This window comes from Salvelinus sp. IW2-2015, linkage group LG4q.1:29 (assembly GCF_002910315.2).
Source record: "Salvelinus sp. IW2-2015 linkage group LG4q.1:29, ASM291031v2, whole genome shotgun sequence".
Taxonomy (NCBI): domain Eukaryota; kingdom Metazoa; phylum Chordata; class Actinopteri; order Salmoniformes; family Salmonidae; genus Salvelinus; species Salvelinus sp. IW2-2015.
The window spans coordinates 28,897,912-28,924,695 of NC_036842.1; the positions used below are offsets into that span (position 1 = coordinate 28,897,912).

Consider the following 26,784-nt stretch of genomic DNA (forward strand, 5'->3'; position numbering starts at 1 on the left):
AAAGGAATAAGGTATCATGCCTCATATTGCACTTTAATTTAACAATTGAGTATTGAATATTTTAAGATTTGATTTAAACATTTAAAAGTTCCTTGCTTTAAGTGTTCTTTAAGTAATAAATGGAAAGCAAAGTTATATTCGTCTCCTTTTTTTGGCTGATCCGAAAAGTGATCCGATCCGTGACTCAAAACCGTGATCCGATCCATGAGTTTTGTGATCTGTTGCACCACTACTCGTCAGACATGCATACACATGCAACTAAACAGACAAAAACAGTCTCATGTCAGATGCAGAGTCCATTTCACCTGTGTCAGTGACAGTGCTTAAAAAGGGTCACATGAAAATCACAATATCCTGTCAACAGATCACCTAAAACATTGTTCTTACAGCAATAGCAGTCTTTAACCGGAGGGTCTGCTGCAAGAGAATGTTTTAACGTTGGGCTGTTGGGAGTTCTTGCTCAACCATGCTCAGATCTTTCGACTTGACATTTCCAAAACCCACACTCAAACCACGGGCAGAGAGAACTTGGTCTTATGAAACATGGCACAACAGCAGTGGATGAGAAGATGGTGATTTAAAATGATAGAGATGTTGGTAAATGAATATAGGTGAGTGTGATGCCTATTGTGTAAGTCCTCAATGATGTGTGTGTGTGTGTGTGTGTGTGTGTGTGTGTGTGTGTGTGTATAGAAGGGTGTGTAAACCTAGGACATAGAGGCTGAGCGTATGTTTACACCTTGGACATAAGATGCTGTGTGTGTGTGGGCCTGAAACCCACCTGTGTCATTCCCGATACATTTGTCCGTCTGTTGTTTGAGGGCATCTGCGCTGTTTACGGTGTCTTTAACAGATGCCTAAAAGATAACCAGACCTTCACTAAATCAGCCAATCAGAGCAGCTACAGAGCAACCTTATTTGCTGTCAGGTATTCGATTATAATGTGACAGAGACAAGAAGCTCAGGGCCGTGTTCAGCAGGAAAACGTTGGCCAAAGTTCAGATAGAAATGTACAATATACATACCTCACTGGTATATAGAATACGTAATCCACTCAGCTCTAGTCATGGCTTTTCTATCTGCAACATTCCACAATGTTTTTGTACTGAACATGGCCCAGTATTTAGTTTCTCAGCCATTGGGTCATTTAATATGTCGAGTCAGTGTGTGTGTTCATGCAGTGTGCGGTTTCATTACTGCAGTGTGTGTACGTTTTTGTGAGTGTGTTCATGCAGTTTGAAAACAGAAATGATTGAGGGCGTGGCATGCAAGACATCCAGGGTTAATGCAATTGGTTAATGAAACACCTCAGACAATCTTGACCAATCAATCGTAACATTTGGATTGTCCCTCTGATCGACCTGATTGATCAGCTTCATACAGTAACAAACAGGCTGGAAGTGATCTATAAACATCTTTCTCCTACTGATCAGGAGAACTCTGGTCCCAGAAGGCCAGTGTGTGCAGGCTTTTACTCCAACCCAGCTTCCACACACCTGGTTAGGCTAATACTACAGTCAGTCTTCAATCTGACCAATAGAACTAGACTAAATATCTAGAGACTATAAATCATTCTGGTCCAGATTAAAGACCATGACCCCTATAGTTTAGCATGCGTTTTAGAGCTGGGTTGGAACAGAAGCCTGCACATCAGTCCCCCAGGACCAGAGTTGGCCACCCTTCCTAATGATGGACTGTTATAATCAAATAGAGGCAGATCAGAATCTGTCAGGGTAAATCATTATTTTATTATTTGATATTCATATTGCCATCACATTCTTCTGATTGATATGATAGAGGCATGTTTTCAGGAGTGATTGGGAACAGTTTAACATGTGGACCAACCCCATGGTTCTGGATCACTGTAGGCAGATCTTTTTTCAACGACGCCTGTAGGAAAACATTTTTTAATAACAAACAGGCCAACTGATTCCCTGCAACATTCACAACAGTCATAACGCTCTGACCTAAAATGCCTCGGGGATGTGCTTGCCACAAACTTATCAGTACAGTCCATTGTCCTTAAGGAACATTGTGTTTCAGCATCTAGACTGCCCATACACCGGTGTGATTCAAACGATGCATCTAAAGTCTACGCAGCTAGTCCAGCCAGTAGATTCTACGCAGCTAGTCCAGCCAGTAGATTCTACGCAGCTAGTCCAGCCAGTAGATTCTACGCAGCTAGTCCAGCCAGTAGAAGTGTGCTCAGCTACTGTAAGGCTGGTGTCAGCTAAATTAGGTGAAATCTCTACGATTATTTTAACGAGAGACAGGCAGTAGGGGTGTGACCTTGTCCCAAAGTGGACCTCTGCACAGTATAGATCACTGAACACAATCTACTGAGCTACTCCGTCAGTGAACTACAAACTTCATATGAACTCTGTTTGCTGTGATGTGCACCCCTACTGGTGGAGAGGGGGGAGCACCAGTGTGTTGGTTTGTTAGGCGAGGCTGTGGGAGAGTCTCTGTTCTCTGATGGGTAGTGGAGGGCTGCTCAGGATTGTCTGAGGGTCACATTGGTTAGTACGCATGCCATGCAAACCAAAGAAAAAGCATGTTATTTCTCTCTTCTCACAACCACTTGTACCACATCCAGTTTGTGAACAAACACACTCTCCCATCCATCCCTCCATGCACATGCGGTGTAGAGACCTTACCTTCTTCCTGTAGTATAGTAGTACAACCCCCAGTATGGTGGCCAGGCCCAGGACTATGAAACAGTACTGCATGTACACCATCACCATTGGCAATAGCACCATGTTAGTGTGGAACGTCGTCAGGATTTCACCGTCGATATAACCATTCTACCACAGGGGGAGAGAAAATATCATGAGTGGACAGATTTATGGGGGTGTAGAAAGAGTTAAGGATACGCTAGGGTTATGGGTGAGGAATATAGAGTGTTAGGGTGGAGAGATGGGTATGGGGTATACAGTGGGTTGGGGCGGAGAGTGTAGCGAAATGCTTGTGTTCCTAGTGCAGTAGTATCTAACAATTCACACAAATCTAAAAGTAAAATAATGGAATTAAGTAATATAGAAACATTAGGACTAGCAATGTCGGAGTCCGGAGGTTAGGGGTGGAAAGTGTTGATGGTGGAGAGTGTTATGGGAGGAGAGATGGTATGGGGTATACAGCAGGTTAGGGGTAAGAGAACCCAGTAAGTGTCTGTCACCTCCTCAAACCACATCATGGGCATCATCACCTCTGAGATCTTCCCCGTTTCCCTGCTCCAGACAAACACAAACCGTCACACAGTTATACACACAAATGCATGCAACGGTCACAGCAGAGGAAGACAGTTCTTCTCCCATCAGAAACTACCAGATTGAACGGGACCCTCCAGCTTTATGGCCTTTGGGGTTAAAGGGCAGGGGTCAGGGAATGTCCTTATATGACATGTACATGTTGAAATGTGGAGTGATGGGTTGGGGGTCAGATAGGGGTTATAGATCAGAGAGGTTGAGGGGCAGGGCCTAAAATGAACACCCTCCACCCGACCAAATGCGGGTAGATTTTAGCATTGGCAGGCAGAATGTCTAGCAGTTGTCACACAGAGCACATGGGCAATCCAAAGCACACATGTAAAGAATATTAAAGAACGCATCAGTGAATAAGTAGGCCATTTCTTACAACTTCCTGAAGACGTTACGGCATTAGAACGCCTGTGTAACATTACTACATGGTTAAGTGTCTCTGTAGCCAGTTAGCGATGCCGAAAGTCATTTCTAAAGGCTTTCCCATAAAACCTTCTGAATGAATCATTTGGATGGGCATTTGTTTTGCAAACTCTGCTATCGCATGGCGCCTAGCATACTAGGGTGGCAGGGAGCCTAGCGGTTAAGGGCGTTGGGCCAGTAACCGAAAGGTCGATGGTTCGAATCTCAAGTGGGCAAGGTGGAAAAATCTGCCGTTCTGCCCTTGAACAAAGGTGTTAACACCCCAGCAACTGCTCCCGGGCACCCTGGACATCGATTAAGGCACCCCCTGCACCTCTCTGGAAGACACATTTCAGTTGAATGCATTCAGTAGTGCAACTGACTAGGTATCCCTCTTCCCAATCCAAAATTAAAGGGCAACTACAATCTTTTTAAAAAATCTGAGAGGCTGGTAGATTCTCATCTACCTGCCACAGCGGCTGGTGGACAAAAAAGTTAGAGGCCCTGGGTAGGGGTTATCCTTACGTGATCCCAGACACTTTCTTCATGTACAAGTTGAGCTGCAGACGGATAGACACATTCAGAGGTACACCAGTCTCCTGCAAAGAGAGAAATTAATAAAGCTGCATATTTACAGCTTTAATAAGTCAAATGGGGAAAATACTTGCCACAGCAAGCAAGTAAACAATGTTGGGTTGTTGGCGGAAGAGCGTGAAATATGTTCCCTAGACATCTAATGACAAACAAGTGGTCTGTACTGAGTGTACTCTAAATACTGAGGCGACTAATTGAAGTAGATTAAACATTTGGACAAGGGCTCTTTGGCCTCGGTTGAAGAACCAGTCATTAAGCTTAGTGAAAGCTAGAACCAAACATCTCGTATTACTCGTTTCTCTTCCATCAGGGTCATTTCATTCCACTCCCTTGGAGTCCAAACACACAATAGTTTGTGGCACAAAACAACTGTCATCATAACCAGACTGGCAAACTACTGACAATCGCTCTGCTTTCCAAGCCATCCCCAAGCTGCTTAAAAAGTCTGTACTTTGTCAAAAACAGGATCACACCTAGCTAAATTAATACTCAAGGGACTTACACACACAAAGCTCAAAAATACCCTCTGAACAGTCTGAGCATCGGTCCCACACACAATCAACTAGGACTTGGCTATTAGTGGGCTTAGTCTTTATAAAATATACCGAGAAACAATGAAAACATTTGCCTAACATAAAAATGCTTTTTGTCCCCAGTCTTACTTATTAATTAACCCGTTAATGCCTGTCATATACAGCAATGTGTGTGGAGTTCCCTAGTTTCAAACAGAGGAATAAACATTATACTGTATAGGCCAGTGTCTCTCCCCCCCTGTGGAAATGTTTGTGTTGTGTTAATCTTCATGCAGTAAATATTTCCCCACAATCTACAGTACTTAAGTTAGAAGTTTCTGTGTAAGCAGAATACATAAATACAGATACAGGATAGAGACAGTCAGACAGCTGTTTATATGCTTCTAAAGGAAGGAATTCCAAAATAGTGAGGGGGAACTAGCTTATTTTAATTTATCCCTCATTTTACCAAGTAAGTTAACTGAGAACACAATCTCATTTTACAACAATGACCTGGAGAATAGTTACAGGGGATGAATGATCCAAATGGAAGCTGGGGATGATTAGGTGGCCATGCTGGTATGAGGGCAAGATTGGTAATTTAGTCAAGACACCAGGGTTTAGTCAGGACACCGGGGTTAACACCCATACTCTTATGATAAGTACCATGGGATCTTTAGTGACTACAGAGTCAGGACACCCGTTTAACGTTCCAGCCGAAAGATGGCACCCTACACAGGGCAATGTCCCCAATCACTGTCCTGGGGCATTGGGATATTTAAAAATAAATGAGTGCCTCCTACTGACCCTCCAACACCATTTCCAGCAACATCTATCCTCCTATCTAGGGACCGACAAGGACCAACCCTGCTTAGCTTCAGAGGCAGCTAAAGATTGGGTCCTAGCTAGAAACACTAGCTGGTGCTATTGATTTGTTGTGTGAAAAGTTCATTTGAAATGATTAATGTGCATCCCAACACAGAAAGGTTTGAGAAACAACCATTGTTATTAAGAGGCACATCAGTATCATCGCAGATCGTTAGTGCCTTCACTTGAGGTGAAAGTATTAGCTGCCCAAGCAGACAGTGCATACTGTTACAAGCCATGAGTTGTTTTTCACCCCATCTGAAACATCAATACCTGCCTGTGCCATATCACACCACATTACTGGATGACATGGGACTTGTCAATAAGATTGATCTCCCAACCTTTGTCACAATAACATTTTACTGCCTAGATTCATAACACAGACTGACAAATCAACGTTATCTACTGGGTCCATTAGCGAACATCTCAGTACAGATCTATAGGTTACATTCATCAATAGTCCCGTGTGGCTCAGTTGGTAGAGCATGGCGCTTGCAACGCCAGGGTTGTGGGTTCATTCCCCACGGGGGGACCAGGATGAATATGTATGAACTTTCCAATTTGTAAGTCGCTCTGGATAAGAGCGTCAGCTAAATGACTTAAATGTAAATGTAAATGTAATAGACGAGAGAAAACCGACTGTCATTATCAAAACTGAAGATTAGATAGTCAGGGTCTGTCAGGGTCTGTCAGGTGAGGTCAAAGACTGAAGTGTTAAACTAGACTACAGTTAAACCATAGACAATACGTTTTTGACAGATCAGCAACTCTGTTCATACAAGTTGTCAAAATATTACCTTATTGTTTCGAATTCCGTTAGCGAGAATCAAAAAAAAGGGGGTGGGGGGTAGTGGGGTGCAAGCTCGTGACTCTGTAGAGGTTGTTGGACGGTTTGCCAGACAGATTGAACCGAGTCCTGGACTAAACAGCATGTTAAAATATCCAGATGCAAACAAGACCAGGGCCAGACCCAGAGCTGGTTAGGTACTGTACAGTATGTGGGGTAGTGTGAGTGCCATGCACACACTCATAGTCGTACACCCTTCCCCCTGCACACACGCGTATCCCACAAACACAACCATTTCTACACAGAGAGAAACACTTGGCTCATTTGAGGATAGAGTTCTACTATCCTGTTCTGGTTCTGTTCAGACAGTTCTGGCTAGGAAACAGTTCTAGGAGAGCTGGATGGACCTTGGGGACCGCAAGGACTCATGCTGGGATCTAACCCCAGATGGTTAATCCCACATCGGGGATCCTTCCTCCGCTCTCCCTCCTTGAGCTCAACTGTCCCAGTCTGATCCCACTGCCTGCCAATTGTTACAGCAGCAGTTATGAAAGTCATGTCTTCACTTTATTAACTAAAGAAGCCTACCTGTATGAAAGTAAATGTCCACGTCCTCTATTAAAGATACCAAGAGGACAGAGTTAATGGCACAGGAGGTAGTGCACTACTGCACTTTCCCTGGATAGGGGTGTGGAAGTCATGACATTTTATCAGCCGGTTATTGTCATGCAAAAGCCTGCTGGTCTTGCGGTAATTGACCGTTAAATTAACATACACATGTTTAGCATCACCAGAATTCACTCATACAAGCCTCTGATGCACACCTATGGAACATCTACATTTTTTAAAAGTCTAAAATCATTTTAAATACACGCCATCACAATAAACTCCTTATTTATTTCAGGCAGGTCTAAAGAGAGTGGCACACTCCATATGTATAAACTCAGTCATTTATTGGGTACCCAAGAAAATGACCGGGAGTCAATTTGAAACTTTGTTTTTATAGCTTACAGTTTTATTTGCCGTAAGTCAGCACCTCTACACTAAATAATTATCTGGATGTGCACAAGCTCATGCTTTTAATTAAGCAGGTCTAAAGAAATAACGATATGAATAAAATGTATTTCAGAAGAACTGAATAGGAGTTAGCCTACTGTATGCCATAGGCTTGTTCATTTAGCAGACAAGATATGCTCAAGTCCCATGCCATTATTTTATAGTAAGAAGAATATAAAATTGAACTTAACTGAAGAATATATAAATAATATTTTTCCCATTCCATGTTAAAAAGGGTCATACGCTAGATTGAGTTATTTGACAACTTCAGTTGAAAATGATACAAAACTTCAAATGCCTTAGAAATCAAAAAGGCATAATGGGCAGCATGACGCACTACAGGCTATTGATGATTTGAGAAAGTTTGTGCTCCGTTCCTTTCCACAGGCTGCACACACTGCTCACTCATCAAGGGATCATATTTCACCCATCAGACTACCCTCAACTTAATCTAGTCTTTAGTTCGGATTTCAAATGGCCATTATCAAATGGGCAAGACAAAAAAAGATGACATCCGTATGCACTGGAATAGCGACTGGAGGCCACTTTCCGTTTCACTCATGTTGGGTAGGCTACTGTGGTCATTTCGCTGCGCCACAGGTGATATTCCGCCCAAACTACCCAGTGCATAATTTGGGAAACCAAGTTAAATCTGTTCAGGAACACCGATAGTAACATGTTTTCACAACAAAACATATTTAATTAAACTGTTGACAGCCCCTCTCTCTGCACAGTGGAGAAAGGAATTGAGAGGAGGAAACAGTGGTGAGATATTCTATAGCTAAAGGTAATGTGTCAGTCCTACTTATGAAAAAAAAGCCCTATTATTAGGCTATTCAAAATCTAAAACAAGTTCACTCGTAGGCTAAACCTGAATTTGTTTAACTTAGGTTAGGCCAATTATGTACCAAAAATATTACAAAAATACTGACTTGTTTTTCTGACGTGTATAATGCGGTTGGCTATGCATTGTATAACGGCACAGTCATTTTTTTATAATTGGGCTTGGGCTCATAAGCCTATGCACAAGCGTTAAATATGCATATGGGTGTTTTGAATGAATCACCTTAGAAAGTACTGTCCGTTTAGTTGTATTTGGCTTTGACACAACATCCGCAACGACCATGTTTTACACTCAGTTTCAACCTGCTGGTGAACTTCTTTCTTCAAATTGATCAACACAGTGAGGTGAATTTAAAAAACACATACTGTTTGGATAAGTGTTTGATGGGACATTTATTTTTACTGTTCTGATTACGTTGGTAACCAGTTTATAATAGCAATAAGGCACCTCAGGGGTTTGTGGTATATGACCAATATACAACAGCTAAGGGCTGTATCCAGCCTCTCCGCGCTGCGTTGTGCATAAGAACAGCCCTTAGCCATGGTATATTGGCCATATATCACACCCCCTCGTGCCATATTGCTTAAATAGAGCCCGGAGTACCAGGCCATTAGCAACCTGATGAGGTGAACTTACCACCACACCAGCAGTCATGAGTCATGACCGCAGTAAAATTCTATATGACCGTTGAGTCATGATCTCCTTTTACGCACTCTGGACATGCCTTAGTACTAGCCTACCCAACTTGCTAACAATCAACAGCCCTAGATCCAAAATGTCACTGGTACAAGCCCTGCTCTGGTTGTTCCCCCTTTCTGCTACACCAAGACTGGTCAATTAAACAATTTCTGGGAAAAGCTTAAAGCAATGTGTGTCTACCATGCCTTTAGAATTGGCGTGGGTGAGAGAATTACCTAAAACAAGTGTGATACTTGCTTAGACTGCAATCATAAGCTAATCTTATCCCACTATGTACCATTACCCCACATTTTTTGGGTCAAATAAAGGGTCAAAATACTAGCAGCTTGGGCACACATGGCCTTATCTGTACATCGCATCACCTGTAGCCACAAAATCGTGCCAATATTGTTATATGGTATTGACAAACAGTACAGGGCAGCCAAAAGCACCAGTCACACCAATACTCTCACATCTTAGTTTACTTAATCTGTTTTTAGGCGTAATCTGGTTTATTGGTACCATACAGGCATCATAACACCGGTATCATAACATTCATACCCACATCAAAATAATAATCAATACTGCAATAACAATTAGCTTAACGCTATAGGTTACAATGGCATAGGCTCTTTGTCACTTCATCTTTCTGCAATTCCACACATCCTCTCTACTTAGCTCCTCAAAACACATTGGAGAAGGTAGTCTGAGGGAAGGGACTTTGGACCTTCTCTACTATGGCTCAGAATGAAGCAAGGAGATGAAGACTCGAAAGACTTTACCATCAGCATGCATGTTTTGGTTCTGGGTGCCCAGATTACACAGACTAGACTTTTGGCTGCTAATATCTGAGGGAGTTGGGCACAGTCAGACAGTTAAATCACCCCAAAACCTGTGTGTGACCACAATACAAAGCCTAGTGAAGACTCCAAAGGAGGACAGAGCTGCCATCTATATATGACATTTATACACCGCTGCCACAGCAAAGCCTTCTATAATCTAGGACCCCAGCTACCCTGGTCACTAACGGTCTTCACCCCTACGGTCCGACAGACCAACTCATGTTGTTAACATTTTACAGCAAGGTCTTATTAGCGTCATACCAATTCCAACTCCTCCTCTGACTACTATGAAAAGTGTACAGTTCAGAGTTCACATACAGTACAGACAACCTGGCACAGGAGGAGCTGGACAATTTAATATTTTTTAAGATATCCGCTCTCACATCCGTTAGCTCAGGGGTCAGCAACAGGCTTGGTAAAAGGAATTGCGACTAAAAATGAGTTTAATTTAGAAAATATTTTCCAAGTATTCCCACAAATAAAAAAAGACATACATGGTGGTGTCTCAATATAAATCAAGGTATAAACTGATTGTATTTGAAAATACAATCTCTTTTGGGGCTTAGTTGTGGTCAACTTACAGTGTACAAATTATAATTATGTTCCGGCCCCCTGATCATCCTCTCCAATAAAAACAGCCAGCGGCTGAATCTAGTCTACCCCTGCATTAGCATCTCCCACAAGGGTCTTTTAAAACAAGCTTTCTGTGATTACAGCTGAACAAGATCATCTCTATGGTTTGCAGCAAACAGTGAGAGCGGATACAAACATCTTCCTGACTCAGTCCTGCCTCTAAACCGAGGGTCTTCATGTGAATGAATGTCTCTGAAAATTAATGTCCAAGACAAATTTCCCCCAGTCCAGGGGACATATAATTGTAAGAAACTGTTAAGGCCAAGCGCTCTGTTTTTATGGGTTAGGTGATCGCCACTAGGACAGTATGTATGCATGCTTGACATTCCTTACGGCCCTACAACTGTCAGATTAGATGTGTTATCTAAATTGATTGTGTTAAGGACGAAGTGGCCTCACCTTTACTGCCTCTCTGGGTGATATAAACAGAGAGAAAGAGAGGTCGGCAATACCAGTTTCTACCAGATAAATATAGATAATGACATATTGGGCAAACCGAGATACAGGGTAAATGTATGTTCTGTACATACCATAGTTTATGGTGGGTATGTTTTTGACCATGACACTACTTCTAATGATACGATGAACACACAAAAAGTTGGAAGCATCGACAGACCTTTACCGTATTAATGACTGCAGTTACAACGGATGTGCTCAAATTGTCACACACAGGTTTCAAAAAAGCTAGTTTTTCTTTGCTACAGTTGCCACTTAGTGTCAAAAAGGTCAAATAAAATGTTGATTGACAAGGCTACTTATGCCTGACAGGCAGGGCGCCTCCAGGCAGCCTGAAGCATTTGTGCCCCATTATAGATGTACAGTGCAGTCAGAAAGTATTCAGACCCCTTGACTTTTTCCACTTTGTTAGGTTACAGCATTGTTCTAAAATGGATTAAAGAAAACAAATCTCAATCTACACACATTGACAAAGCGAAAACAGGTTTATATATAAAAAAAAAATTTTACATTAGTATTCAGACCCTTCGCTATGAGACTCAAATTGAGCTCAGGTGCATCCTGTTTCCATTGATCATCCTTGATGTTTCTACAACTTGGAGTCCACCTGCGGTAAATTTAATTGATTGGACATGATTTGGAAAGGCACACAGCTTTCTATATAATGTCCCACAGTTGACAGTGCATGTCAGAGCAAAAACCAAGCCATGAGGTCAAAGGAACTTTCCGTAGAGCTCCAAGACAGGATTGTGGAGGCACAGATCTCGGGAAGGGTACCAAAAAAATTATGCAGTATTGAAGGTCCCCAAGAACACAGTGGCCTCCATCATGGGCTCCCAAGAGATGCAGCGGACTAAGGTACTGCATCTCAGTGTTAGAGGCGTCACTACAGACCATGGTTAGATTCCAGGCTGTATCATAAACAGCCGTGATTGGGAGTACCACAGGGCGGCGCACAATTTGCCCAGGGTCGTCCGGGTTAGGGTTTGGCAGGCCATCATTGTAAACAAGAATTTGTTCTTAACTGACTTGCCTAATTAAATAAAATAAAATAAAATTAAATGGAAGAAGTTTGGAAACACCAAGACTTCCTAGAGCTGGCCGACCGGTCAAACTGAGCATTCGGGGGAGAAGGGCCTTGGTCAGCGACAGATCTCCTCTGTGGAGATGGGAGAACCTTCCAGCAGGACAACCATCTCTGCAGCACTCCACCAATCAGGCCTTCATGGTAGAGTGGCCAGACGGAAGCAAAAAAGGCACATGATAGCCCGCTTGGAGTTTGCGAAAATGGACCTAAAAGGACTCAGACCATGAAAAACAATGCCAAGCGTCACGTCTGGAGGAAACTTGGCACCATCCCTACGGTGAGGCATGGTGGTGGCAGCATCATGCTGTGGGGATGAACGGAACAAAGTACAGAGATCCTTGATGAAAACCTGCTCCAGGGCACTCAGGACATCAGACTGGGGTGAAGGTTCACCATCAAACAGGACAACAACCCTAAGCACACAGCCAAGACAACGCAGGAGTGCTTCGGGGACAAGTCTCTGAATAGTGGCCCAGCCAGAACATCTCTGAAAATAGCTGTGCAGCGATGCTCCCCATCCAACCTGACTGGGAGAAACCCCCAAAATATAGTTGTGCCAAGCATGCAGCGTCATACCCAAGAAGACTCATGGCTGTAGTCACTCCCAAAGGTCCTTCATCAAAGTACTGAGTAAAGGGTCTGAATACTTATGTAAATGTACTAATTTTTTTTACATTTCTTTGTTATTATGGGGTATTGTGTGTAGATTGAGGGGAACATTTTATCAATTTTTGAAAGAGGCTGTAACAAAACGTGGAAAAAGTCAAGGGGTCTGAATAATTTCCAGATGCACTGTATATACAGTACCAGTCATAAGTTTGGACACACCAACTCTTTCAAGGGCTTTTTATTTTTACTATTTTCTACATTGTAGTAGTGAAGACATCAAAACTATTAACACATATAGAATCATTTGGTAAACAAAAAGTGTTAAATCAAAATATATTTATATTTGAGAGTTTTGACAGTTTTGCACAGTCTTGGCATTCTCTCAACCAGCTTCTCCTGGAATGCTTTACCAACAGTCTTGAAGTAGTTCCCACATATACTGAGCACTTGTTGGCTGCTTTTCCTTCACTCTGCGGTCCAACTCAACCCAAACCATCTCAATTGGGATGAGGTCGGGAGGCCAGGTCATCTGATGCAGCACTCCATCACTCTCCTTGGTCAAATAGCCCTTACACAGCCTAGAGGTGTGTTGGGTCATTGTCCTGTTGAAAAACAAATTATATTCCCACTAAGCGCAAACCAGATTGGATATCTCTGCAGAATGCTGTGGTAGCCATGCTGGTTAAGTGTGCCTTGAATTCTAAATAAATCAGTGTCACCAGCAAAGCACCCCCACACCTAATCCTCAATTCTTCACGGTGGGAACCACACATGCAGAGATGATCCGTTCACCTACCTACCTTCTGCGTCTCAAAGATATGGCGGTTGGAACCAAAAATCTTTAATCTCAGACCAAAAGACAGAATTCCCACCGGTCTAATGTCCATTGCTCGTGTTTCTTGGCCGAAGCAAGTCTCTTCTTCTTATTGGTGTCCTTTAGTAGCGTTTTCTTTGCAGCAATTCGACCATGAAGGTCTGATTCACAGTCTCCTCTAAAACAGTTGATGTTGGGTTATGTCTGTTATTTGAACTCTGAAGCATTTATTTGGGCTGCAATTTCTGAGGCTGGTAACTCTAATGAACTTATCCTCTGCAGCAGAGGTAACTCTGGGTCTTCCTTTCCTGTGGCGGTCCTCATGAGACAGTTATCACAGCGCTTGATAGTTTTTGCGACTGCACTTGAAGCATTCCGGATTGACTGACCTTCATGTCTTAAAGTAATGATGGACTGTAATTTCTCTCTGCTTATTTCAGCTGTTCTTGCCATAATATGGACTTGGTATTTTACCAAATAGGGCTATCCTTCTGTATACCACCCCTAACTTGTCACAACACAACTGATTGGCTCAAACATATCAAAAAGGAAAGAAATCCACAATATAAGGCACACCTGTTCATTTAAATGCATTCCAGGTGACTACCTCATGAAGCTGGTTGTGAGAATGCCAATAGCGTGCAAAGCTGTCAAGGCAAAGAGTGACTACTTTGAAGATCCTCAAATATATTTCGATTTGTTTCACACTTTTTGGTTACTACATGCTTCCACGTGTTATGTCAAAGTTTTGATATCTTCACTATTAGTCTACAACGTAGAAAATAATAAAATAAAGAAAAACCCTGGAATGAGTATGTATCCAAACTTTTGACTGGTACTCACACATAAATAACATACACAAATATTACTCACAGGGTGGATGTCTATGAAGAGTCCATGTTGGTCCTCAGTAGGCTGAAGTCCCTGTACATAGTCCAGCAGGACAGGGTCAGCATTGTAGAAGTGCGGGTGGGAGATAAACACTGGGGAGTCTAGAAAACAATATTAATACAACATTAATATCCTATGTAAGAAGTATTTGTGAGACAAACGGTTGAATCCTGAATTTGAACTTTTGTTCAAATCTCGCCTCGACATCAATGCATGATTTATACAAAAAAATGGTTATACAGTATGTGGGCATTTCTCAAGCTACAATTCAGCCCCAAGTGTATATGTTATCTTGATGCATGTTCTATGGGGTGCTAGATTAGGAACTTAAGAGTGTAATGAAACATGATGCTGTCTCATGCCTAAGTGCTTCTCCATCTGTTTACACAGTGGCATTTCTCCTCTGTGAGCATTTGCCATACCTCCTCCACTAGTCTGTTTATCAGACAAGGTATCTGGGTCATGATTAGAAGGATTATAACAACCGTCTCCCCTGAGGTGTGCATGTATCGTGTGTTTGAAAAAATAAAATGGGTGCAGGGAAATGGGTTTTTACAGCCATAGTAGTACAGCACCCCTGAAGGAAATTCGGGTTGGTGCTTTGCTCAAAGACAGATTTGACCTTGGCAGCTCGGGTATTCGAACCAGCGACCTTTCGGTTAATGAACCAACACGCTAACCGCTAGGCTACCTGCAGCCCTAAAAAATAATGTGCATGCGTCCGGGTGTGTGTGCGCGCTCGTGTGTGTGCACTGACTGGATCTGCAGCTGCTGACGTTGAGGAGGCCAGACTGTCTGCAGGGACAGAATCCCTCGTTAGGAGCGTAGTCTGAGCCATTAGCGAACAGAGTCTTAGGAGCCACGTAACGATACAGAGGAATCCCCTCCATTATCCCCTCACGCTGGTACACCATCTCCAAAGATCTTTAGAGAGAGAGAGAGAGACACTGTATATATAAACTCAGCAAAGAAAAGATACGTCCTCTCACTGTCAACTGTGCTTATTTTCAGCAAACTTAACATGTGTAAATATTTGTATGAACATAAGATTCAACATAACTGAACAAGTTCCACAGACGACATGTGACTAACAGAAATTGAATAATGTGTCCCTGAACAAAGGGAGGGTCAAAATCAAAAGTAACAGTCAGTATCTGCTGTGGCCACCAGATGCATTAAGTACTACAGTGCATCTCCTCACAGACTGCACCACATTTGCCAGTTCTTGCTGTGAGATGTTACCCCACTCTTCCACCAAGGCACCTGCAAGTTCCAAGACATTTCTGGGGGGAATGGCCCTAGCCCTCACCCTCCGATCCAACAGGTTCCAGACGTGCTCAATGGGATTGAGATCCGGGCTCTTCGCTGGCCATGGCAGAACACTGACATTCCTGTCTTGCAGGAAATCTGCCATACAGCTCGTTCTGTGTGTGGTGGCATTGTCATGCTGGAGGGTCATGTCAGGATGAACCTGCAGGAAGGGTAATGAGGGAGGAGGATGTCTTCCCTGTAATGCACAGCGGTGAGTTTGCCTGCAACGACAAGCTCAGTCCGATGATGCTGTGACACACCGACGCAGAGCATGATGGACCCTCCACCTCCAAATCGATCCCGCTCCAGCGTACAGGCATCAGTGTAATGCTCATTCCTTCGACGATAAACACGAATCCGACCATCACCCCTGGTGAGACAAAACCGCGACTCGTCAGTGAAGAGCACTTTTTTGCCAGTCCTGTCTGGTCCAGTGATGGTGTGTTTGTGCTCATAGGCGACGTTGTTGCCGGTGATGTCTGGTGAGGACCTGCCTTACAAGAGGCCTACAAGCCCTCAGTCCAGCCTCTCTCAGCCTATTGCGGACAGTATGCGCACTGATGGAGGGATTGTGCATTCCTGGTGTAACTCGGGCAGTTGTTGCCATCCTGTACCTGTCCCGCAGGTGTGATGTTTGGATGTACCGATCCTGTGTAGGTGTTGTTACACGTGTTCTGCCACTGCGAGGACAATCAGCTGTCCGTCCTGTCTCCCTGTAGCGCTGTCTTAGGCATCTCACAGTACAGACATTGCAATTTATTCCCTTGGCCACATCTGCAGTACTCATGCCTCCTTGCAGCATGCCCAAGGCACGTTCACGCAGATGAGCAGGGACCCTGGGCATCTTTCTTTTGGTGTTTTTCAGAGTCAGTAGAAAGGCCTCTTTAGTGTCCTAAGTTTTCATAACTGTGACCTTAATTGCCTAACGTCTGTAAGCTGTTAGTGTCTTAACGACCATTCCACAGGTGCATGTTCATTAATTGTTTACGGTTCATTGAACAAGCATGGGAAACAGTGTTCAAACCCTTTACAATGAAGATCTGTGAAGTTATTTGGATTTTTACGATTTATCTTTGAAAGACAGGGTCATTTCTTTTTTTGTTAATATATCTATATGTGTGTGTGTACCTGCAGGCGTCAGGACTGTAGAAGGGCAGTGTAGACTCTTTAGTCATGAAGGGAGGCCACATTTGTCCTGCTGTACCGTTGATCATGTTACACTGAGGAGTCTTCCAATTGGTCAACTACAGAGAGTGAGAGACTTAGTGTTATCATCCATTGAGCGCTCTTCCTAGAGCAGGAAATTATTGAAAGCTGATTCAGGATTTCACTGCAGTCAAATTTTATTACTTTGGATTCATTTAATTATTTAGCAGGGATAGTCCACTCATAAGTTGCCATTGATTTCCATGGAGTCCTTCTACAAGAGGCCCAAATCAGTTTTCCTCATCAATGCTTTTTCTAACAGCCCCTCAGCCCAATCTGTAAAGGTGAAGGCACATGGCTGTGTGACCTCTCACCTTGGTCAGGCCATTCCATGAGTCCACTTTGTGAATCAGCCTGATGTCATCTTTGCCGGTGTGGATTGTGAACAAACCAGTGTTTGAGTTGTTGAACTGATGGAAGAAACAGACACAGATTGATATTTCACCCTTCACTAAAACCAGACAACCAACCTAAACAGGTTGTAGCTAGAGTACGCAAATAGCATTTGAGGTTCTGTCACAGAAATGTACTAGGTGGCAAAGGTCCAGATTGATATTGTCATTAAATCGCTGTAGTAACAAAGCCCCACCTCACAACCCATGTGATCCTAAACTGTTCACAGCCCTCTTGTTGGTTGAGAGAAAATGTAGCATTTTTAAAAGCTAATTTCCTGCAATTCTACACATTTTGCCATATGGCGGAGAGAATTTCTCAGTTAAACCAAATGTAATATAATTCTCATGTCTTATGTGTGTGTTCTTATTGTTATGAAACCGATTAGCCAACCTACTGGTTTTGCTACACTCGTTATGTCTAGTTGTCCTAGGCATAGCTAAGTGGTCTGTAATCAGATTTAATGTGTGCAATTAGGTGAGAAGTCAGAATATGAGAACAGTGAATGTGTGCCCCAGGACACAGCAACCTTACCTGGGTCCAGAACAGTGAATGTGTGCCCCAGGACACAGCAACCTTCTGGGATCCAGAACAGTGAATGTGTGCCCAGGAACAGCAACCTTACCTGGGTCCAGAACAGTGAATGTGTGCCCCAGGACACAGCAACTTACCTGGGTCCAGAACAGTGAATGTGTGCCCAGGACACAGCAACCTTACCTGGGTCCAGAACAGTGAATGTGTGCCCCAGGACACAGCAACTTACCTGGGTCAGAACAGTGAATGTGTGCCCCAGGACACAGCAACCTTAACCTGGGTCCCGAAAGTGATGTGTAGCCCCAGGACACAGCAACCTTACCTGGGTCCAGGGCCAGCTCAGTCTCAACTCCTGGATCAGTCAGCCCAAGCAATTATTGTTTGTTCAGTTGGTGCCGAAAATAAATGTATACAAAAGAAAACAAAAAACACACATGCCTAAACTAAAGAGGTAACATTAACACAAAATTACCACTGGCAGGTCAAGAGACTTCTGGCCATCCCTCTCACTGATTGCCGATCACCTTGATTACCCCGCACCTGTGTGCTTATCAAGGCTTCACCAGACTTCCTGGCAGACCACCTGACCCGGTTGCTGCTGCCCCCTGGGAATGGAGTGTGGAAGTGGTAATGTAGTGTCCATCTATGTGGCAACCCTAAATTAGCACCCATATCATAACAATATGATAATTGAGTGACTCAACCAAAAAAAAAAAAAAAAAAAAAAAAAAATGGGGGCACTCTGGGGGTTGAGGCCACTGGGCACATACTCTGGCCATGATAACTGGTTAGCCTAACTTACCTACCTGGCTAACATTGGCTAGTTGATCAACTGGAAACGTCTAACAGGTTTTCAACAGCTCTTTAAGGTCTGTCAGTGAATAACATAATAGGAAAACCCACTCACGCACCTCCCTCCCGTCTAAAATGCTTGCTCTCCTCCACCCTCTCGCTCACCCACTCACCTCAGCAAAAAGGCCAAACTTGCCAGTGGAGGGCAGCATCCCAGGGAGCCATTTATTGAGGAAGTCCACCAGCTTGCTGTCGTAGCCCCACATCAGCTTTCCTACAGACTTGGTGAGGAAAGGTCCCTCCTTAAAGGTCTTAAAGGTGGTGCTGATCATCAGACGCACTGCGAACGGCAAGTCCTCCATCATCACTGCTGCACCCTGGGAGACAGAGGTGGTGGTGAGGGAGAGATGAGAGCAAAGACATAGAAGTCCAGTTCTTATAAATGAGTGTGTGTGTGTACTCTGCAGTGTTGTCTTACCAACACAAGCATGTTGGGGATGGTGACCACATCCGACTCATTGCCCACTGACATGCTGGGCTCAAAGAAGTAGCTCCTGTATTCAAGATACGACACTGTGTGGTTTGGATGGAACGTGATGTTCTGCTTCTGAATACGCTTCCTGAAAACACATACAACCACACAACCCAGGTCAACCTCAAACTGACCGTAGATGTAAATGGACAGAGACTTTACAGCTAGTATAATGCGTTTATGATTACTTTATAGATTGTTAAATCGTACGTTAAAGTTGACAAGCTGTGAATGAATAGCTGATAGGGATAAGAGGGAAGCATGGGGAAATTGGAGAGGAGAGTGAGCTTGCAGAGGAAAGCCTGTCAATACTTCCCCACTTGCTGATTGAGAGCATAAAAACCATGACTATGCACTCCCCCACACAGCCCACTCCCCCACACAGCCCACTCCCCCACACAGCCCACTCCCCCCCCAACTGACCTAATTGTTACACAATGGTCCACATGTACAGGCTCAGAGCCACAGAATGTTGAACCCCAAAAACCATATGCCCCAAAGTCAACCTCCAGAACACACAGGCTAAGCACTAGCCATCTAACCCAAAATGACCCCCCCATACACACGACTCCTCATTGTGAGTTGCCAATTGACATAGAACACTATATATAAAATCTATGTACAGGCTAAGAGCCACAGTTTGACTGTTGGACCCAGAGGAGCCAGAGTGTACATCGTCTATAGTCTAGCACTTTAGAAGTGATTACATAGGTTTCAGATAACGACCGCTCCCTCAGATGGTTAAGGTTCCAGGGACCGAGGCTGGACCAGGAGTTGTCGTTCCTGGAGGACTCCCAGTCGTTACATCCTGTTCTTCCAGCACACAGGATTCCATTAACCAAGGGCTTCATCTCTAGCCTCGTTCTGGTGTGATTCTATTGTCGATGATAGAGCAGATATGTGCAACATCTAGAGGCCCCTGTGTAACAGGGAAACATGTACCTATATCACTTCTGGTTCATTCACAGGACACACAAACAAGCTGCAGCTAGATCTTTGGCCTTACAGAGATACCAGAAGTAGAGTCCCATCCCTATGGACTTACAGACTTAGGCCTACATCCAAAATAAAACATGAATAAGTATTTTCCCCCTTTCTGATTCTCTATTTTTGCATATTTTTGATACCGAATGTTATCTAATGTTTTGGTTGAAGATCAGATAAGTTTACAAATAACAAAAAGTAAACTTTTACTTATTTAACTAACAGTTATGCAACAACCAACTCCCCTGTGTGAGAAAGTAATTACCCAATTACATTTGTGGGTTTTCAAGAATGAACTGCTCGTTTCAAGACCTGCCACATCGCAATTGGGATTAGGTCTGGATATTCCAAAACTTCAAATCTGTTGATTTTTAACCATTTTGATGAAGACTTGATTGGGTGTTTTGGATCATTGTCTTGCTGCATGACCCAGCTGCACTTCAGCTCACAGACGGATGGCCTGACATCCTGCTATAGAAATCTGATACAGAGCAGAATTCATGGTTGCTTTTATTAAGGTAATTCGTCCAGGTCCTGAGGCAGAAAAGCATCCCCAAAAGCATCACACTACCACCACCATGCTTGGCTGTTGGTATGAGGTTCTTACTGTGGAATGCAGCGTTTGGTTTTCACCACACATAAAATGGGACCCATTTCATCCAAACGGTTTACTAAAGTTTGGCAGAAAGCACCTGGAAGATCATCAAGACTCTTGGAAGAATGTTCTACGCACAGAATGTTCTATGAACAGTCAAAAGTCTAACTTTTTGGACGACATGGGTCCCATTATGCAAACATTGCTGAAAAGCAACAAATTTGAAGTCCATACCTAATCCCACTGAAGATGTTGTGGCAGGACTTGAAACGAGCAGTTCATGTTTGAAAACCCACAAATGTGGCTGAGTTAGAACAGTTCTGCATGGAAGTGGGCCAAAATTCCTCCACAGCAACATGAGACTGATCAACGACTGCAGGAAGCGTTTGGTTGGATTCATTGCAACTTAAGGTGGCACAACCAGTTGAGTGTAAGGGGGCAACTAATTTTCACACAGGGGCATTGGTGTTGTATAACTTGGTTAATGAATTAAGTATGTAATTATTGTGTTATTTGTTCACTCTGGTTCCCTTTATCTAATATTAGGGTTTGGTTGAAGATCTGATAATTCAATATCCAAAATATGGCAAAAGTAGAGAAAATTAGAAAGGGGGCAAATACTGTCACATCACTGTAGGTCTAAAAAGCAGCCCCCTCCTCCCATCAGCACAACAGTACTGGTTCATTACTGTTTGGCTTATTAACTACTGAGGGGATTCCACTGAGACTGGCTCCTATTAGCTTACCGAGACACAAAAAAGGAGAGGACTTGAGAAAAGTTGTCAGAGAATAAAAAGAAAGGGAGGAAAGGTAGAGAGAAAGAAGACTTACGTTTGAAAACGTAACCATCTACGGTCTCTCTGTTATAGGGTGAAAGAGGCCAGATTAATAAGGAAAGGGGTTCAGAGTATACGATAGACAGGGGTGACTGAGAAGCTAAGAGACAGAGAAAGGCAGGTTGACATTTAAAGACCATGTATGCTTGATCAGGAAATGTGGGTGGAGGCTCCATATGGAGGGTGACGCAATTGCGGCGCCTTCGGAAGGCTTGCGGGGGCCAAATCAAGCTCTATACCACATCGCTTTACACCTCCGAAGTTCTGTAACAATGCGGAAGGCTCTGTATAGCTCCGTATTGACATGATTGGTTGACGGTAGGTGAGTGTGGTACATCCTATACAAACACAAACTCACTACCTTGACAACAGCTCTGCGAAGCACAAGAGGTATGAATGCCCTTGACTTCTGTGGAGGCCACATTGCAGTAAATGCTGTATGGCCAATACAGAGGCCAGATTGACCATAAAAATCAGCTTTTATTGGGATGAGTCTTGTCCTTGAGGCAGAACTGAGCAGTTGCCACTAGATGGGCCAGCTGCAAAGTCAAAATAAGCCATATTGTACAAATGTAAAGGTTAGGCATTAGGGTTAGCAGTGTAGTTCAGGTTAAAATAAGATGATGACTTTGTGGCTGTGCCAGCTAGTGACCATTCTGCAGAGCTGCCTCCAGAGCATGAGTCATGACAAAAGAAAGAAACCTGCAAGAGACAGTGAGAGAAGGCAAGAGGGAGTAGAGGCAGGAGAGTGGGAAGAGGGAGACCGTCAAATAGGGTTCGAGTCTACGCCATCATCCCATTACACTAGGAAAAGCGATGGAGTGCCCTCCTCCTCATCCCTCGCTCCTAGGGTGAAAGGATGAGAAGAATGCTATGCATTTGGCCCCACAGGGCTCTGAGTCCCACAGCTGACACTAAACTACAGCCATGAACCTTCAACTGAGTGACAGGGGGAAGAAATGTTCTTGCTCTTCATTGTAATCAGAGGGCTGATATAAATACTATGCATGTCAGTCTCTCCTGGTTATGAGTTGAGACTAACAGCATCACTTTTTGTAAGAAACATGAATGTATTGAAAAACCCATATTGTTTGCATAGTCAACTTACACACAGCTCTGACACACACTTACCCCACCACACATGGCGCCAGGGGTATTTTCACAGTCCCCAAATCCAGAACAAATTCAAGAAAGCGTACAGTATTATATAGAGCCATTACTGCATGGAACTCCGTTGCATCTCATATTGCTCAAATAAACAAACCTGGTTTAAAAAAAACTATACAGCAACACCTCACGGCACAACGCCTCTCCTCTATTTGACCTAGTTTGTGTGTATGTATTGATATGTAGGATACGTGTGCCTTTAAAAAAAATTATGTAGTTCTGTCCATGAGCTGTTCTTGTCTATTAATGTTCTGTATTATGTCATGTTTTGTATGGACCCCAGGAAGAGTAGCTGCTGCTTTTTGCAACAGCTAATGGGGATCCTAATAAAATAACAAGTTCCAGATGCATAAAATGGCCCTTCAGCAAAGGAAGCACAAGACCATCCTCCTGGCAGATAACAGCTGATTCAAAAAAGAGGTGTGGTGCTTTCTTGGAGAAAAGCATGCACACATTTAAAAACAACATGCTCCTTATCCTTATACTTATAAAATGTATTGCACAACTAGCTAATTTTGTTTATAACTTGACAGTTATTTTGGGATTCCACCCATGTACAGCGCATTCGGAAAGTATTCAGAGCCCTCCACTTTCCACATTTTGTTACAGCCTTATTCTAAAATATTTTTTCCACACAGTAACACATAATGACAAAGCAAAAACAGGTTTAGACATTTTTGCAAATGTATATAAAAACAAGAAATATCTACATAAGTATTCAGACCCTTTACTCAGTACTTTGTTGAAGAACCTTTGTCAGCGATCACAGTCTTGAGTCTTCTCGGGTATGACCCTACAAGCTTGGCAACACCTGTATTCCTCCCATTCTTCTCTGCAGATCCTCTCAAGCTCTGTCATGTTGGATGGGGAGTGTCGCTGCAGAGCTATTTTCAGGTCTCTCCAGAGACGTTCGATTGGGGTCCGGGCTCTGGCTGGGCCACACAAGGACATTCAGAGACTTGTCCCAAAGCCACTCCTGCGTTGTCTTGGCTGTGTGCTTAAGGTTGTTGACCTGTTGGAAGGTGAATCTTCACCCCAGTCTGAGGTCCTGAGCACTCTGGAGCAGGTTTTCATCAAGGACCTCTGCTCCGTTCATCTTTCCCTTGATCCTGACTAGTCTCCCAGTCCCAGCCGCTGAAAAACATCCCCACAGCATGATGCTGCCACCACCATGCTTCACCGGAAGGGATGGACCATGTTGTTTCCTCCAGACGTGACACTTGGCATTCAGGCCAAAGCACTCAATCTTGGTTTCATCAGACCAGAGAATCTTGTTTCTCATGGTCTGAGAGTCCTTTAGGTGCCTTTTGGCAAACTCCAAGCGGGCTGTCATGTGCATTTTACTGAGGAGTGGCTTCCGTCTGGCCACTCTACGATTAAGGCCTGATTGGTGGAGTGGTGCAGAGAGGATTGTTCTTCTGGAAGGTTCTCCCATCTCCATAGAGGAATTCTGGAGCTCTGTCAGAGTCACCTCCCTGACCAAGGCCCTTCTCCCCAGATTGCTCAGTTTGGCCGAGTGGCCAGCACTAGGAAGAGTCTTGGTGGTTCCAAATTTCTTACATTTAAGAATGGAGGCCACTGTGTTCTTGGGGACCATCAGTGCTGCAGATTTTTTTTTGGTACCCTTCCCCAGATCTGTGCCCGACAATCCTGTCTCGGATCTCTACGGACAATTCCTTCAACCTCATGACTTGGTTTTTGCTCTGACATGCATGGTCAACTGTGGGACCTCCGACAGGAATGTTCCTTTACAAATCATGTCCAATCAATTTAATTTACCCCAGGTGGACTCCAATCAAGTTGTAGAAAGACCAAGGATGATCATTGGAAACAAGATATCGCCTGAGCTCAATTTGAGTCTCATAGCAAAAGGTCAGAATAAGTATGTAAAATGTATCTTTTTAAAGTTAGTGTTCATTTCTAAACTTTTTTCGCTTCCTCTGAATACTTTGCCTCATAACGCGCGATTGAGAAGTAGAGTCTAATTTCAAATAAAACGCATTTGTTTCCACATTTCCTCGCCTCGATTACTTTTGACATTTTAGAAAAGCAGGCGAGGCGGCGGCAAGAGGCGAACAAAACCAATCGAGACCCTCCCAGTGTCAGGAGCATCAATGTTCCCCCTCCTAAAAAAAGGGACAAGGCCATCACCCACTCTACCCCTCTGCTCATCCCTTCCTCTGTACTTGTGTCCATCTCGCAGAGAGCAGAACATACATGTTACATGCCGTGACCGGTAACAGGAAGAAAATGTCAAGCAGAGGGCATGTCGCCAGTAAGTAAAAACAGAAAAAGCATTTGGCTGATGTCAACACTTCAGCCAAGAAAAAGAGCCCCGTAGGTGCTCCCCGTATCTTGGATATAGAGATGGATACGTTGCACAGAGCAGTCAGCAAAATGTTTTAACCATGCAGTAATCACATATAGTGTAAGAGAGCAAAGGCTCAGATTCCATCGACAGTACACTGCATCCTGACAAAAATACAGTAAGTTGTTTTGTCATGGGTCACATGTATATTGCAGAGGCTTTTGTTGGATCAGAAAATTACTTTGTGCAGAACGTACAGTAAAGCTGCCAGAGCTGTTCTTTATCATTTTTGATCTCCTTGTGCCTGTGTGATTTCCTCTGCCTGTTAGTATGCAGCGGTGTGTGGGTAAAAAATTAATCATTGGGGAAGCAAAGCCCCCCCTCAAAAGAAAAGCCATATTAGAACATGTGTTGTGATTATTACATTATTTGCTCTATAACCTTTTTAGTTCATATGCCTTGCAAAGTGATACACTACATGACCAAAAGTATGTGGTGGACACCTGCTCGTCGAACATCTCATTCCAGAATCATGGGCATTAATATGAAGTTGGTCCCCCCTTTGCTGCTACAGTATAACAGCCTCCACTCTTCTGGAAAGGCTTTCCACTAGATGTTGGAACATTGCTGTGGGGACTTGCTTCAATTCAGCCACAAGAGCATTAGTGAGGTCGGGCAATTAGGCCTGGCTCGCAGTTGGGATTCCAATTCATCCCAAAGTTGTTCGATAGAGTTGAGGTCAGGGCTCTGTGCAGGCCAGTCAAGGTCTTCAACAATGATTGACAAAATATTTCTGTATAGACCTCGCTTTGTGCACTGGGGCATTGTCATGCTGAAACAGGAACAGGCCTTTCCCAAACTTTTGCCACAAAGTTGGAAGTACAGAATCTAGAATGTCATTGTATGCGCGAGCATTAAGATTTCCCTTCACTGGAACTAAGGAGTTTAATCATGAAATAACAGCGCCAGACCATTATTCCTCCTCCACCAAACTTTACAGTTGGCGCCATGCATTTGGGCAGGTAGCATCCACCAAACCCAGATTTGTTCTTCGGAATGCTAGATGGTGAAGCGTGATTCATCACTCCAGAGAACGCGTAGCCACTTAGCCTGAGTCCAATGGTGGCGAGCTTTACACCAGTTCAGAAATTTGACGAACTGCCTTGTTGGAAAGCTGCCATCCTATGACAGTGCCACGCTGAAAGTCACTGAGCTCTTCTGTAAGGCCATTCTATTGCCAATGTTTCTATGGAGATTGCATGGCTGTGCGGCTGAAATAGCCGAATCCAGTAATTTGAAGGAGTGTCCAAATACTTGTGTGTGTGTGATATATATATATATATATCTAGCTCTCTCTCCAAGGCCGAGACGATAAGACACAGTAGAAGAATAAATTCAACCACACCTTTGTTTCACCACAAAACATCTGTTCACAAAGCATATTGCATGTAACGAACAGTTACATGACCTACTGCATGGTCAATCAAGTTAATGTTTCCAACATTTTCGGACTACTAAATTACTATTGATTTTGAGCCACAGAGAATTACCACAAGTCGCAAAGGAAACAGGAGCTGCCTCCACTATTCCAGGCACCATTTCAACTTCAAATCACCTATGCTTTGTCTAATACAGTGACAATGAAAAGAGACCCAAAACGATTTAGTCCAATCAACTAAGCTAAATATGATGTGGCTGTCCATGGCACTGATGTGTGTGTGCGCAAGTAGATGTTAACTCACCCAATGCCATCCTCCTCTCTTTAGTTTTTGGTTGTCCTGGCTAAAATGCTTGCTC

General features: G+C 43.5%; 1 protein-coding gene across 4 annotated transcripts in view; it reads right to left on the reverse strand.

Annotated features, from left to right (window-relative positions):
• The window catches only part of LOC111961791 (scavenger receptor class B member 1), a 39,607-nt gene that overhangs the window by 6,723 nt on the left and 6,100 nt on the right, over positions 1-26,784 (reverse strand). Inside the window, exons 3-12 of one of the 4 annotated variants that reach the window (XM_023984317.2) lie at positions 19,044-19,185; positions 18,739-18,942; positions 17,161-17,256; positions 16,769-16,884; positions 15,087-15,253; positions 14,312-14,430; positions 4,185-4,258; positions 3,176-3,227; positions 2,658-2,804; positions 782-857 (exon numbers count right to left, since the gene is read on the reverse strand). In XM_023984317.2, coding sequence (XP_023840085.1) covers positions 782-857; positions 2,658-2,804; positions 3,176-3,227; positions 4,185-4,258; positions 14,312-14,430; positions 15,087-15,253; positions 16,769-16,884; positions 17,161-17,256; positions 18,739-18,942; positions 19,044-19,185 — 1,193 coding nt within the window. Of the gene's footprint in view, positions 1-781; positions 858-1,728; positions 1,891-1,926; positions 2,505-2,657; positions 2,805-3,175; positions 3,228-4,184; positions 4,259-14,311; positions 14,431-15,086; positions 15,254-16,768; positions 16,885-17,160; positions 17,257-18,738; positions 18,943-19,043; positions 19,186-26,784 lie in introns of those variants that run through there. The other 3 variants (XM_023984316.2, XM_023984318.2, XM_023984315.2) reach the window with 3 other exon arrangements.